The sequence below is a fragment of the Anoplolepis gracilipes genome, chromosome 12 (assembly GCF_047496725.1).
Source record: "Anoplolepis gracilipes chromosome 12, ASM4749672v1, whole genome shotgun sequence".
Taxonomy (NCBI): domain Eukaryota; kingdom Metazoa; phylum Arthropoda; class Insecta; order Hymenoptera; family Formicidae; genus Anoplolepis; species Anoplolepis gracilipes.
The window spans coordinates 6570986-6587824 of record NC_132981.1 but is presented as its reverse complement, the minus strand read 5'-3'; the positions used below and the strand labels follow the sequence as shown (position 1 = coordinate 6587824).

The 16839-nt window shown below is 32.0% G+C and overlaps 2 protein-coding genes across 9 annotated transcripts in view; one reads left to right on the top strand and one right to left on the bottom strand.

The window, feature by feature from the left end:
- Cnc (NFE2 like bZIP transcription factor cap-n-collar) overlaps window positions 1-16839 on the bottom strand; it is a 96285-nt gene that overhangs the window by 8794 nt on the left and 70652 nt on the right. The gene's annotated exons all lie outside the window — the stretch shown is intronic.
- Window positions 11878-16602, top strand: LOC140671837 (ATP-dependent RNA helicase vasa). Its single transcript, XM_072903492.1, has 4 exons — window positions 11878-12074; window positions 13561-13632; window positions 13796-15727; window positions 15928-16602. Exons 2-4 carry the CDS (start codon window positions 13567-13569, stop codon window positions 16006-16008), a joined length of 2079 nt encoding a protein of 692 aa, XP_072759593.1. The 5' UTR covers window positions 11878-12074; window positions 13561-13566; the 3' UTR covers window positions 16009-16602.

Below are 16839 nucleotides of genomic sequence, written 5' to 3'. Positions count from 1 at the left end.
ACTCTGGAATTTCCTACATAAATCGCGTAACATTGCAAAAAATATACATGTTGACAGAGTGTGTGATCTTATTTGTGTTTTCGCAAACGATTCCAACAAGCCACAGAATGAATCCCAGTGCGTAAAAATGCCACTAAAAATTCTCGGTTAATTACATTCTCAACTTTATCATTCATTTCTCGCTTTTTTTTACATGCGAACACAACACGAGGTGGATAATGCACGCGGTGAGCACGAACTGTGTCGTTTATACGAGCGTCATTATTAGATAAGACCGGATAGGACCTCTTCGTAGCGATTGATCCCGCGAGGAAACGAACACGCACGCGACGATACTCGCTCGACCTGGTAGACACGATCGCCGCGTAAACATAACTAGGTACTCGCGGCGCGGATCCGCGAGTCTGACCCTGCACGGGGCGTAACCACTCGTATAGAGAGGTTGGCGACTAGCTTCACTTTTCACTGCGGCATTGGACGGCACCCGGCCACGCGGTGGGAGCAATGTTGCTGACTGCGCGCTATAATTATAGTATTCGCATTATAATTTTGTCGCGCCGTATACTACGGTTTTTTATAAATCATAATATGGCCGAAATTGCTATTAGGCGCAATTTTGCGTGACGAAATATTGATTCGGTGATTATCGTATTGATTATCGACCCGTTACTGGTCACTGATATGATTTCTCGGAATCTATTCGGTATTTTTCTTTCGCGGCTTTGGTATGGTTATTTTTCCTGCAGATTTTTTTAAAATTTTTGTTGACTTTGTTATCTAAGCCTCAATTGTTAAAATAATCCCTGACAGCAGACTTATATAAAAAGCAAAATTATGCACATATATATAAAACGTATAATTTTATCATATACACACACACATATATATAAAACGTATATTTTTATCCAAGACGTAATAATCAATTAAGAGTATTATTTAATCAATGAAAAGTTATAAGAATAATATATCTTTATATCTTTGAAATCAATGCTACAAACAGCGATATCGAGCCTTTTTTTATCCATAAATTGATGAGGTTAAAAATAGTCACTCCTACAAGACACGATCTTTTTTAATATAATTCGTCATGATGCAATAATTGTCTATTTGTCATCTTAAAGTTAAAATGCACAATATCATTTTTTGAACCTGAAAATAATTCAGTATTGTTTATGTGCAACTGAATTAACGAAAGAGTATAATATAATAAATACTTTTAAGTCATCTTGGACGAACTGAGAGAGAAGGAAGAATTATATAAAATATAAATTAGCCTTGTTTACATAAAATTGTTTATGTGAAATGTAAATTAATCTAATGGTTTTTTATCAATATTAATTCATTTAGTTGTTTATCAATAATATTTCATTATAGTCCTTAAGTGTCTAATATTGAAAAATATTATTTTTCTATGATAAAATTCATTGATTATTTATGATTATTTATGATAAAATTTTGTTTATCAATAATAATTCATTTAGTTGTTTATCAATAACAATTCATTACATTCACCAAAGAGAAATAAATTAACATATTAATATTATTAAAGCATATATTGCACACATGATCATAACGATAATTTTTTGACAGGAAAGATATAAGCTATTTGATCGTGCGATTACACAATATCCGGTGAAAAAATGTGATGCGTCCCCGTGCGTATATCTTGATTTAATTTAACATATGTAACATTTCGCGAATGTAATGTGAGAGAGTTTGGCGTGATAATCGCGCGACGTAAGAGCCCAGAGAACGTAACTGCATAAGTATGCAGGCAGCGGTCATTTGTACTTTCACCATTCCTCGTGGGTGTAAATCGCAAAGTTGTTTCGCGTGCATGCGTGTAATTATATCTCGCTATGTTGCGCGACGAATGGGTGGAGCGCATGAAACCTTTACTACGTTAATAATTTACAGAATAAGCCGAAAGACATTCGATTCGTAAGACGAATTAAGCTAATTAGAATGATTTTTTTACGATTATCTATTTATAAAAGAGTACGGTTCTTTCTTTCGTAATAGTCATTACATTGCATCGTACGTGACGCAATGAGTGGTTTATTCCGAAAGCGGTGTGAGTGTATGTTTGCGATATTACGAGAGTCATTCTCATAAACTTTATTAAATTAAAGTCAAGTGAGATTTAATTGACTTTATTACGATGCTTTAGAGATAAAAAAAATAGAAACTCCCACTTTTAAGCGATAATTTTAATTTTAATGAACGTTTGAATAATTCTTTCTACTTATATTTTATACAGGAAATAAGATGATTCTAGTAACAGATTATACTAGTAATGCTCGAAGTAACGTGGCTTTTTGGCATATTTTATCAAGATTAATATTTCTTGCAACTTTATTATTTTTAATGACACCTGTTTTTATCACAGAAAAGGAATATTTTTCAATATTAGACACTCAAGGACTAAAAACTACTGTCTTGTTAAAGAACAGAAATGCGCGCTATCTTTTTTTTTTTCAGAATAAGCATATTCGTAAATATTGCTACGAAACATGTTGTAAAAATACTCTAAAAAAACTCGCGTTCACGTATATATTAAAGCGGAGAACTTATTCATATATTAAACATTGTTGAAATGATGGATAACTAGGCGAATTGATGGAAAACATTTCAGATCTGAAGGTTCGCGAAGGTTCTTTTTTTCTCATTATTATGTTTCACATAGCACGTGACGATTCTTGAAACCGGACATCGGGCATCTCGAGCAGAGTTTTTTTTTTCAAGTTAATTGGAGACCAAGTAGAAGAGCCTTTCAAGTCACCGAGGTCGCGTGACTAAGCGTTTCAAATATGGACGCGATATCTGTTCGCCAAGCTCGCCGAGTGATAATAAAGAACATGCGGTCGTGCACGTAACACTATTTATAACCGTGTGTGGTTTCCGAGTTGAGTCGGAGTGTCGACGCAATGTTTTCATCTAGAAGTTTGTTTTGGGATAAGAGCGCGTTTTTCATATCTCCATAGAGAACAGTCGCACATTGAGAAATATAATGAGAAAAGAAATAGTAAAAGATTATATTCGCGCTTTTCTCACATTTTCCGAAAAATAGTTTATCTCAATAATTAACCCTCGTAGGTCACACATTTGTTTTGCTCTATTCCTAGTCATATGGATCATAACATCTTGTCGCAAGTTTAGATGTTACAGAAGTACTTGACCAAATATACATCTATCTAAAATTTATATTCCTTGATCTGTAGAATATGATCATGTACAATACACTTGTGTTAAAATTTATTTTTTAATTTTAAATTTAATTTAAATAATAAATTTTAAACATTTTTTTATTGATTAAAGCTTTGGGGATATTTTATTATTAAAATATCAATAGTGTCAAAATATGTGACTTTTAAGAGTTAATGTAGGTTACATAAATATGAATAATTAAACATTTTGAAAATATTATAAAGAATATTAGTTGATTGTCAATGGGACAATTTGATGAATGACACTTTTGGCCTGTACAGTTACGAAAAAATCACGCGGTTTAACTATTCACGAATAAAGCATATGGAAAAAAATTTAATTAACTCGAAACAGTAAACAGTGCTCCGAAATTACTTGATACATAATTGATTGAAATATTGCAGAACATCTGTGTGACGTATGTGATGAAGTCACAGTCGATACTTATTATGACAGATAGAGTCAATATTTAAAAGAAGTTTACAACAAATATTTAATTAAGAAGAGTGTATTACGTCGTACGTAAGTGCGAATATAAAACATTATGAAATTGAAACGGTGCAGCATCTCTTGATGATAGAGCATCATCCTCGAAAGTACCGATAATTGTCTGCTCGTAACTTGAACTGCCAAGTGACAAATTAGCGGTTTTGTTCGTCACGAACGTGACTCGAAGTCGAAGAGAAGCATGCAGTGTGTTATCGTGTTGTATAAAGAAACGACGCTGCAATCGTCGACAGTGATAAAGTTCGCGTTTGCTGGGCTACGTAGTTACAGTTGTTCTTTTTTGCATACGAGTTATTATCTAGCCTTTTATGCGAATGAGATAATCGCATGTTTGTCCACGATGATCAATTACGCCGCGTTTAAGACGTGCATATAAAATTTTCCAAAGTAGTTTTTCACGATATTCCCCACCTTAGCGACTCATGCAACTTCATTTTTATGACATATAATAAAATATACAAATACATATGTAACAAAAATTCTTATCGATGCAAATTAATTTGATACTAAAAAAATAAAAGATATTAATCAATAATTGTTAATGATTATATAGGAAATAGAATACTAATGTTCTGATCGCTATTATTGGCAAGCATTGTCTTAAATAATTGCTCTTGTTTTTAAAACAATGCTTACTTTACTATTTAGTCTTTTAACACATTAACATTAGAGATAAAAGAGTTTTTAAAATTATTTTATCATGCACTCGTCAAGTAACCTTCCTTCGTTATACAGTAAGTAAATATTATTCTCATAGATGTGTGTAAATTAACTAATTGCGTCGTATTGAATATTTAAAATTATTAAAAAAATAATTAAATTTTTGATTTTGCTTTTACAAACCCATACATATTTCTTATTAAAAAGAATAAATATCTTTATTATAAAAGGAATATTTTTTCTGTCCGCGGAGGCAGAATCACAGACATTGTTCTTTCTATAACTCTTTTCTTACATAAACTCTGAACATTATTTTATCCATTTATTAAATATTATATATTATATTTGCAATCATCTTGTCTGATATATTAATTCAAAAATATTCAAACATTGTTGCGACGACAATTCGCTTCCGAATTCTAAGTGACAAATAAGTGCGAGACGAACGAGCAATAGCAGGGAGGTAAGCCGATTTGCAAAACCGCCGTTGCAAATCCGAGAGCAATAAAGAACCTTTTTAAAAATCACAAACGCGCGCGGGAGAGCGACTCTCAAGCCGGTTGCGAGAGCAGTACCCTCGGTCAGGGTCGGTGAGTGTAAGCAAGCACGAAGGTAGATCAATGTCGGTGTCGGCTCACGTGTCATCGGATCTAAAGTCGACGATAAATACGGCGTTAGCGCGTAGCGTTTCGCGCTAGACCATGGCCATCGTCGGGAAACGGCGGTTATCAATGCGTAGGAATACGTCGGCGTGATAATACGCGGGCGTGGTAATATCAGTTTTGCGATACAAGTTCTACTATGGCGATTCTAAAACTCACGTAGCGAAAAATCGTCGCGGAAATACACAACACAACAACGGATGCGGTAAGCCGATATTCAAATTGAGTCCGATTGAATTCTAAGCTCTCTTTCTTGGACTCGCGCAGCTGAATCGGCCTGGCAAATGAAATTTTAAACGCATGAACATACATATATCTCAGATAATCGACGGATTCGAAATCCTCTCAAGCCGGTTCTAAACCAGCTCGTTCGCCGGTTCGTCAAGTCGAGATGAACTCGTATTGACAGGACAATGTAGCGACTGATGCAGAGATATGTCACATTCTTACTAAGATTGAATAATAGATTACTTTTTAATGTACCATGATAGATAACTATATATACTTTTTTTTGATAAATGATAAATTTCTAAACAAATTTTTAGTTAAAAGTAAAAATTCGATTTGACATTGATCTTATCGATAAACTTAAAATATTTGTTCGTCTATTGCTCTTTTATAAATTATATGAAATGGAATGAATAAATTAATTACATAAGTATCATTTGGCACAAATAAATGATTTAGAACCGGCTTTTTTATGACGGCTTGAATCTTACACATGTCGAGGTAAGCGAATTCTTGAACACGTGATTTCGCAGCTGTAATATGAGTAGCTGCAATTTCTATCGTAAGATAACGCCGTGTGAGGCAACGTTGCGTTATTTTTTTTTCTTCGTTCTTTTACGTTACGCGCACCGAAAGCTTTTTTTTATATAATTACTTATCGAATATTTAGCGGCTGCTAAAACGATCTCGGGAATACTTTACGTCTCATTACACAATGACGGTTGCTAACGATAATGGAAATTAACTGTCATATCTCATTTTAACTGACGAATCTAAAGTGTTTTAGTTCTTTTTAAAATATTTATATCGCATCGTTTTTAATTCTAGAAATAACTGTCAAAAATTTTTTTATTTCACTGCAACTTTTTACATGACGTGAATATGGTATATGTGTATGTGTATTCTTACCAAATAAATCATATTAATTATTTTCGACCCGAGTTTTGTGTTTGAAATAAAACAAATCAGAGCTGCAATAGCACAAATAATTTTTAGACAAAAAAATAAATTCAGGACAATCGAAAATTCTAGTTAGCTTTCAGTCGAGATTAAGATTTTGATGGATGATGTGAATGTTTGATCTGAACAATAATCGAAAATCTAAGACTATTGTCAATATTGTCATCATTATAAATCCTCCCATCACGTACAAATTAATAACGCGACTTCGCCAAATGTCAACTTGCGAAAACGAGATCGAAACGCATTGTCGCGTCGACGCTCCTCGGATGAATCAATTTTGTTCTATTATTACGATCGCGAGCTGACGAGATGCAACGGCGAAAGAAGGCAGATGACTCACTTGGCTGGTGTGACATATACATACATGTATACAAATGTATATATATATATGTGTTGATATATATATATATATATATATATACACTATATATATCAACACATGTATGTATATACGCGCCACGTACACATTCTTGACTACGCGCGTGAGAAGAGAAGGTGAGTCGTCGCTGCTGCAACGATCACTGCCTGCAATCGCCTCCCGTTTCTTCTTCATTACTCATCGCCTAAGTGAATGATGCAAATCATGTTCCGGGCAAACAGTCGCATTTACACGCACGCGCGAGAGAACTTGTACGCGTTTACGTTAACGCATATGGATTTCTCTTTTTTCTCGCGTTGGCGGCAGGATAGCGGTTCGCAATCCCTTTCAACTCACAATTTCTTTCACGCAATATTAGTAATAATAAACAAATTCTGTGTTAAAAGCAGGATGACATTAGATCCGAAAATGTTGCTGGAATTCACGCTACTCGATGTTATCCCTATTTTACAGAATTTAGTAAAGTAAAACTTATTTTATATAAACAAGACATATAAGCAATTTATTAGTTATTAATTACTGTGTAAAATAGTTGAAGATGGTGCTATTGTAATTTTGTTACTGACTATAAGTGTCAAAATATGAAATGCTTAATGTATTGCATATCACAGGTTGGGAATCGCTGGCGTAGGGGGACTTGCATAACACGCATCGTAACTGTCTCTCTAGATCAGCTGACACGCATAATCATTCGATGAAGTACCATCGTCTTTTCTTTTTCACTCTTGTTACGAGTTTGTAATTAAATGCAGTTAATGCTTGAAAAACGATAATTGGCAACGTATTATGTATAGAGTGTGTGTTAAAATACTATTATTTATCTTTTATTTTTTACTCTTCATTTGGCCTTGGGCATACTTCTTAATTTCACGTTGTATATTGCTAAAAATATGCGCATAATTAAACGCTTAAAAATATGATTAATCTGCTTTATTATTTTGTATTTCGACTGCTTGAATTTATCGTTTAAATTTCTTCTTCGAAATCAAATTTCGTATTAAGTTTCTCGTCTGTCAACGAAAAATATACGTTATAACATCGGACGTCTTGAAAATGTTTATAGAGCAGGCACGCTCTTATAAACTATCGATAAGCTAAATAAACTAAAGATCCCAATAATAGCCAGCTTTACCATTGATACGATTTAGAAATATCCAAACCTATCCTTGTGAATTAACAGAGAAAAAGAGTTACATTTGAAACTTCATGGTTACGATGATACAATAAATCGTTCATAAGAATTCTTTCCATTGTTATAATTCTAGTGGTCTAGTTAATAAATATTTCTCTTTTAAATAATAATATCATTATACAGTTAATTTTTATGCAGTTCCATATAAAAGAAGGCTAATTTGTCATCTAATTTTCACTGAAATATAATAAAATTATATCTTTTGTTTTTGTATTCTTATTGTTATTATGAAAATGACCTATAATTTATTTATTTATCACAATAATTCTTTCTATGATAGTTTCCCAAAAAGTATGTATATTGTTCTGCTTTGTTATTCAAAAATCTGACCTCCTTTACTACATATGAGTATATATGCGTATGAAAAATGCGTAGATTCAAAGTCGATCGGTTGACATTTTGTGACATTATTAAAAAATTGCCGATTCACGGGTCATAAATATGTATTTACAAACGGTAATCATTGAATTACTATGGCTCATTGTTTTATCGCGTTGACTCCTTTAATCGTTTGAAACGAATGTGATCGCACTCATGGAAACGGGCATTGCATTAATTGTCGAGGACGCAATCGCACAGAACATGTTAATTGTCTTCGAATGGTGTATATAATTATGTTCTCTCGCACGCTTTATCATCGTGCCAAAATTGCAACATTCACATTTGTTGAACGTCATGGAAAAATGCGCAAATGCCGGCCATGTGATTACCTAATTCGTGTAACTACTTCGATTAGTCATAATTAATATTATGCGAAGTCTCTGAAAAGTTTCGGCGTGTTTTTTTTTGTACTAAGATTGCAGAGGATAAAATAATGTTTAATGTCGAAATGTGAACGGTTTTAAATTAGGAGATTTTAGTGGAAGTTTAAAGATCCTTGAGGAACTTTTTCCTAAAAAAAAAAAAGAAAAAAAAAAAAAGAGAACATATATCAAAAATGATCATTTCCGAAACCATATCTGTAATTTTTTCGCCGTATGTACAATACATTTTAATCTTATTTTCGATACGCTTTATTGCACCGTCACACAAATGCTCTAACAAGAAAAATATGCGCTTGAAGGTCGCAAAATTTATTGCATCTAGGTACAGTTGAAGTATCGCGATCACGTGGTTATACTGCGTATCTATCATCTGGATTATAGAGACGCACGGAATGTGCGTCTCGAAGTTTAAAATAACGATAAATCACGTCAAACAAAAATCATGTTAAGTACACACGCGCTTCTGTCATCTATCGCGTTCCGTACTATTTGCGACAATCATTACAAACTTGTTTCAAGCGAATATAGATCAAATTCCGAACGGATCAAATGTCAATAGCTGAGCGCATATCTATGCATAATGGTTTAAAATGAGCTGTTGATTAAAAATTCCATAATTTTCCCGAATGCATTTGGTCGCGTGATCCGTGACCTCGATTTTCACAACATGCGCCTCTTTCCTGCGAAACGACATAATACAGGAAATCGTGGTGTACGCATAATGTGACGTCTTGGAGAGCGTTTGAAGAACGATTTATAGCTTACTACAAGATAAAAATGCCCGTATCAAGATCTAGCTAATCCATCATTTTCAGTCATAGAATTTCTTTAATTATCGAATATATCAATACTATATATACATATAGTATTGTAAAATTTGTAAATACATATAATAAAGTTAAGTCACACACATTATAATCACGTTATATTGCATTGACCGCACCCTGATCCGAAAGTTTCAACTATGAAGACCGGTGCGTGCGTAATAACGAGGATATCACGGTGACATAATTGAATATTTCGTGTCCCGGGTGAACGAGTCGCGCGCGTGTCGCAAAACTTCGAGCTAGAGAGACGGTACGTTACTGGAAACTGGGCCTCCTATCACTCCGCATGGTGATATGATGCTCTTCCTCTTTCCTTCGTCTCTTGCACTGCGAGACACCTACACTTAGGTATCTCACGCATGCATTGCGTGGCTATGTATGTATCACCCGCACCACATGCTTAATATGCATCCTTGTGACGAGTGACGTACACAACGTAAGTCTGATAACATGAAAATATAATTATAGCTTATTCGCTAATAACGTAACTTGTCATTACAATTATTTCTTTATTTCTTTTTGTTTTTATTATCCGTGTCAAGAGATAAGGCATTTTCAATATAATGATTTTTAAGGAAATTTCAAACGATAATACGTTATCAGTATTGACCATCTATTAGTGTGATACGTAAATGTTTAAAACTGATTTAAAATATTTAAGAGATATACGTATGAAACATAGGAGACTGTTATATATTACATATAGTAATTGTTCGAAAATAACAATCCATGAATTTCACTATATAAGGACATTGCCACAGGAAAGAAAAATAACGAAGCGCCTGTTACAAATTTCACTGCTATTGTATGGAAATATAGGAAATCGGTGCCACAATGATTGCATCATTCTCGACACACATCAACAAATTAATATACAATGTAATCAATATGAAGATATTGCTTATTATATATGTTAAATAATTTGTCACGTGATATAATAGTTTTTAGATAATCAAATTACCCAAATGTATATCTATCGTTTCTACTTGTAAATGTGCAAACTAAAATTAAAATTTAATTATGTATACATGTATACGACGAAGACTTTTATTCCGTTGTATATTTTTGCTATTCGAAATATAATATATATTTTGCTAATATATATCATGCTTATTTGATGACATGATAGTCGTAAATTATTAAAATGTACCATATATTATATAAGACAACACACAAGGAAAATAATTGTTTTATAATTATTACAATATAAATTATTATCACATGAAGGCACAATATAACAGAGATTTTTCATGGATATCACACCAAATGGATTATAGATTTGTTCTTATTTACATGAAATTTAATGTAGCATATTTTTCTGTTATATGCACAATGGACAATTTTGCATATCACCAGCATGATACCAGTTGCTTTTATCGTGCTTATGTTCGCGTTCTGGACAAAGGTGCTTTGAGAACAATACGAGGCTCGAAGGTGCGATAGGAAATGACTCAGCGTTTATATATTAAATGACAACTGCGCGATAACGAACTCTTAAATATGGTGCAAAATTAGATTAATGACAGAAGAATATTTAGTCCTAATCCGTCTTAATACTTTAAAATCGTACATGCGCAGTGAATTATAATATAAATGTCTTCAAATTAATGTTTCAAAATAAATACAAAAATGTATTAATATTTCGTATATAAACATATTCACACATATGTGTAAAACATAAAGCAATGAATAATATTTTTAAATATTTTTAAATATTATGTATCGCACAATTTTTGAAGAGAGTAGATTTTTTTGGTTTATATTTATTCACAGTCTTGCCGAGGAATTTGCAAAAACGTTATATACATGAAGAACATACAATATTGTATTATCTTTCTATTCTATTTGATTTTCGCTGTGTCCTTCAAATACCGACATACCTCAAAAAAATGCTGTGTTATTCACTTTCATATTTTACTTTTGAAGTCGAAATATATATGTATAGCTTTCTGTTTATAAATTTATATATTCTGTTACTTTTAGAGAAATTTATTCTAATATATAACTTTTTAAACTTTATGATACATTAAAACGAACACTTTTATATAAAGTGTATATATACACAAGCACTTTGACATATTAAATCTCAAAGATTCATAGTAAAATATACAAATAAATTATTTCATTTTATAAATTTAATATCTCTTATTATATATTTACTTTAATCACATTTAAAAAAATTTTAATATAAAAGTTCCAAACAATGATAAATCTTCCTATGATATGGTAGTATTGAGTTGATAAGCTATCAATATTTTTTTGTCACAACACACTTTGGTTTTTGTAGTTTTATTTATTAGAAAAGTTAGAATTTCATTGCCCGCTCTGGAGTGTGGATCAAAGGCGCCGTTACGATATTGATAAACAAAAACCGAAACAGAGAGAGCGAGAACGAGAGAGAGAAAGACAGACAAAGAGATCTCTTGTACAATCAGGCCTCAGTCGAGATGGAAGGGATAAGCTACGTAATGCGCATGCGCATGCCGGTCTTCTCTGCAGCTGATCTGTGAGAAGCGTCATACAACGCCGATACGCAATTCGCGGTAGTTGGTTTCGTTTGCGCTTTACTCTCAAGCTCTCATATATTCAGTTGTGCTGTTAGTTAGATCTCGACGCAACTCGTCAAACGATTCGTAAGAAGGGATACGGAGAGTATTCTGATTAGTACTAACGGAAGCGGGAAAGGTAAGCGTGCGGGAAAACAGTGATTGCGTTTCATCTCAGCCATGTTAGCCGGGATGCTTGTAATCGATCGTCTACCACGTGGTACAATAATTACGCGTTAAGATCGTGTTAGCGCATAATATTTGCCGGCGACGATGCTTATTGATCGTTCTAAACTAATTTTTTTCCGATTCAGTATAAATTGCACAATAGTTACAAGTATTCAATCGTATATATATATATATATATATATAATCGCATAAATAATACCGGCGATCCCGGTTACAAAAGGAAGTCAATACTTGCGAGTTTTCTTTTTTATAATTCATAATATTCCATCTGAGAGCAATGTGTGCTACGTTATTTCCAATCCTTTGATATATCAATATATTTATATGGAGAGCAAATGTTTGGTTCGAAAATATTCTTTCTCGAATTCCGCGTTTTTTTGTCAGTTATTCTGCCATAAGCATTCTGAAGCAATAAAAAAATAAGATAAAGTTTAATATTTTACGATTAGGACGAGAGCAAGAAAGCAAATTACAATAAAAAATGTCGATTATGCGAACGAGGCATAATTACGAATTTTTCAGTCGGGAGATCGAAAATCAGAATGCTACTACCGGAATATAAAATAATTTGACTGTTAGAAAAAAATATACTTGTTTAGATAGAAAATATCTGTATTTTATATATATCAGTATATAGTAGATTTGAAACGGAAACTGCTGCGGATTATATTTTGTCCGTGATTATACTTTATCTGCTAGTTCGTGATATGTTTGTCCTTTTTATTTTTGTTTTTTCAGTACATATTTCTAAGCATAGAAATAAAACTAACACGCACGGAGAATAGTGTAACTTTTTAGAAATTAACAAGTTATAATAGCAAATGTATGATATTTAGTATTAGGAAATATTTTGATTTTTATAAAACAAAATTATAATTTTTATAATATATAAATAGTGAAAATTATTTATAAGAGAGAGAGAGTCTTCTCATATATAATTTTGTGTAAAATTTGTGCATATAATAAAATGAAAAATAAGTATGAAATATTAATAATATATATATACACAATTACAAAATATTATGACCAAAAAAGTTTTCTTTATTCATATAATTTTTGAGAAACAATATAAATTTAAATTGATTTATTTACATTTACTAGCAAATATTAGTAAATAATACTTATTTGTCATATAATTTGGATTGAATATAATATTGCTATTATCATATAATATATCAATTTTACTTTTCTGTGATTTATATACAAATTATTATTATATTTAGTATTATTTTATATTTAATTATTTTTTTATAGCACAATTTATAGTAAATAATTGTCTTTTTTGAATTTTTTTATTAAAAAGCAACAATGTTTAATATGTATATATGTATTATTAAATTAAAAAATTTTTAATTTATACATTAACTATATATTCTATTTATACATATTAAATATCTACATCTGTTTGTATATATAATATGCAATTTTGACAATAGGCAAAGATGATGGAAGAACAGTGGGGAATAAATGATATGGACTTTTCACAGCCACCAGTAAATACATCCTCGGTAAGAATATGATTTTAAATAATGTTTTTGCACACAATTGAAATATGTATTAAAATTATATATATATATATATATATATATATATATATATATATATATATGTATGCATATGTATAAAAACAAATAAGCTGGTTATTAATGTTTGTGTTCTATTTCTAAATAGTTTGATGAAGGACGTGCTCCTTCTCGTGGTAAGGGACGTGGCACAATTCCATATAACAACAATGATACAAATAGTTCTGTAGGAAGGCATAATTCTTATGACAATGGAAAAACAAATGACTATCAGGAAAATTATGATGATAATACTAATAATGTTGATACTTATGAAAATAATGGATATGAAGACAATAATAACAAAAGATTTGGAGGAAGCAATAGACGACAAGACAACGATAGACCACGTTATGGAAATAATAGAGGTGATGGCGATGGAAATGACCGTAGGTGGCAAGGTAATAGGGATAGGAACAATAGTAGGCAAACTAGAGGTAACAATGATGATGACGCGAGTGAGGATAATAGGTACGATGGAAATTACCAGAACGATAGAAAGGATAGACCAAGAAGAAATAGAGATGATAATAGAGGTGGAAGAGGTGATGGTTATAGTAGGAACAGGGATGATGGTGATAATGATTACAATGATAAGCAGGACAGAGGACGCAGAGGAAACAATAGTAGAGAAGGCAATGAAGATGAACCAAAGAAAAGAGAGATTTATATTCCACCAGAGCAACCTAATGATGAAAATTCTTTGTTTGGAAACGACGTGTCAATGGGAATAAATTTCGATAAATATGATGACATTGAAGTAAAAGTGACTGGTGAGAATGCACCGCGGCCGATACAATCTTTTAATCAAACTGGCTTGAGAACTATTTTGTTGGAGAATATTAAGAAATCAAGTTATACAAAACCTACTCCTGTTCAAAAACACGCCATTCCGATTATAATGAGCGGCCGTGATTTGATGGCTTGTGCGCAAACAGGCTCGGGCAAAACAGCAGCATTCGTAGTTCCTATTCTACACACTCTGTTGGAAAACCCAAAAGATTTAATTACAACGGCCAGTTACTGCGAACCACAAGTGATTATTATATCACCCACACGTGAGCTTACCTCGCAGATTCATCAACAGGTCAAGAAATTTTCTTTGAACTCTATCATACGCTCTGAGGTTGCTTATGGAGGAACATCAGTTACGTATCAGAGAGATAGAATATTTGCCGGTTGTCATGTTTTAGTAGCTACACCAGGTAGATTATTGGATTTTATTGGAAGAGGCAGAATTAAACTTTCTTCTTTACGTTTTTTTGTACTGGATGAGGCTGACCGAATGCTAGATATGGGTTTTCTACCCGACATTGAAAAGATAATAGATCATGAGACAATGGTACCTGCAGAAGAAAGGCAGACTCTTATGTTTTCTGCTACCTTTCCGAGTGAGATACAAGAGCTTGCGGGTCGATTTTTGAAGAATTATTTATTCCTTGCCGTTGGAATTGTAGGTGGTGCTTGTTCGGACGTAGAGCAGAATTTCTATCAAGCATCTGGCCAATCTGAGAAACGAAATTTCTTGAAAGACATTCTAGAGAAACAAAGTCAGATGGGAAGTATAGAAGGTACATTAGTATTCGTTGAACAGAAGAGACATACAGATTTCATCGCTGCTTTCTTGTCAGAGAGTAATTTTCCAACGACTAGTATACATGGCGATAGATTACAGAGAGAACGAGAAGAAGCCTTATCTGATTTTAAGCGAGGCAAAATGTCGATTTTAGTAGCAACGGCGGTTGCTGCACGAGGCTTAGACATTAAAAATGTTGCTCATGTAATTAATTTTGATTTACCAAAGACGATTGACGAATACGTTCATAGAATCGGACGAACTGGACGTGTAGGAAACCGTGGCAAAGCGACTTCATTCTTTGATTCAAATGTGGACCTGCCCCTCTCTGGCGATTTAGTTAAAATTTTGAAACAAGCTAATCAAGCAGTTCCTGGCTGGCTAGAATCTGGTGGTGGTGGCGGTAGCAGAACTTTTGGTCCAGGTAGAGGATCAAGAAGATTTGGCGGGGAGGACATCAGAGGCGTAAGTAATATTATGCAATTTAGATTTCTGATTAAATGTCGATAACATAATCTATTTTTATTATACTTAGAAATTTTACCACTGAATAGCAAAAAATTTTTGATTATAATGCAAAAAATACAATTGGATATAATTGGAAGTGTTAATAAATATTAGATATAACTAAATATATGCAAATAAGATTTACTAATTTTTTGCAGAATAATAATGCATATGGTGAGACATTCAATGAAGTTAGTTATGCACCTCCTGTACAGGCAGAACCAGAAGAAGTGTGGTAGACAAGACGTGCTTCCTATTTTATATTACTATGCATTTTCTTTAATTTAAAAAAAATATGATTCAAGAACATTTAATAGATTCTACAAAGAATATGTAGACAAAAAACTTATTAGACTGAAAAATGACAATTGTTTTCCATTTTTTTTAGTTTACTGAATTATTTCATAATGTTCGTTCTGTATTACATTCCTCAGGAAGAGTTTAAAACATTCAGATTTTCATATTACTACCTCAGTTTCATTGACATAAAAACTATATGTATAATATATATATATATATATATAAAACATATCTCTGAAGTTACTTCTAATGGCTAAGTTTTAGATTATTTGCCAAAGATATGAAAGATTTTAAATTACATAATTTACTTTTGTTACTTCGTCAAGCGTAATATATGAAAGAAATATTCCTGAATAAGATATAGTTATTTTTTCTTTTTTTTTTTTTCTTTTATTACCAACTAAAATATTCCATCTTTGTAGTAAGTAATTATAAGTATAGTTACTGATAAACAAATTTAAAAGAATATGATTATATTATGTTTTCTTTTGATGTATTTTATATGTTATAATAAAAAAATTCTAATTCATAAATTTTATATGTTTATAATAAAATACTTTCTATTGAAATATTTTTTTAATAAATTTCAATGTGTTTACTTTTAGTAACAAATTAGAGAGTATATTATTATCAATTATAGACTGCTTTAATGTACAAAAAGAATAAATATTTCCTAAGTAAAGAATGTTAATGAAAATTTAAAAAAACTAATAACTTGTCTTAAATTTTAATTTGATTTAATTCGTTAATTATTAAATTATTTTAAATTT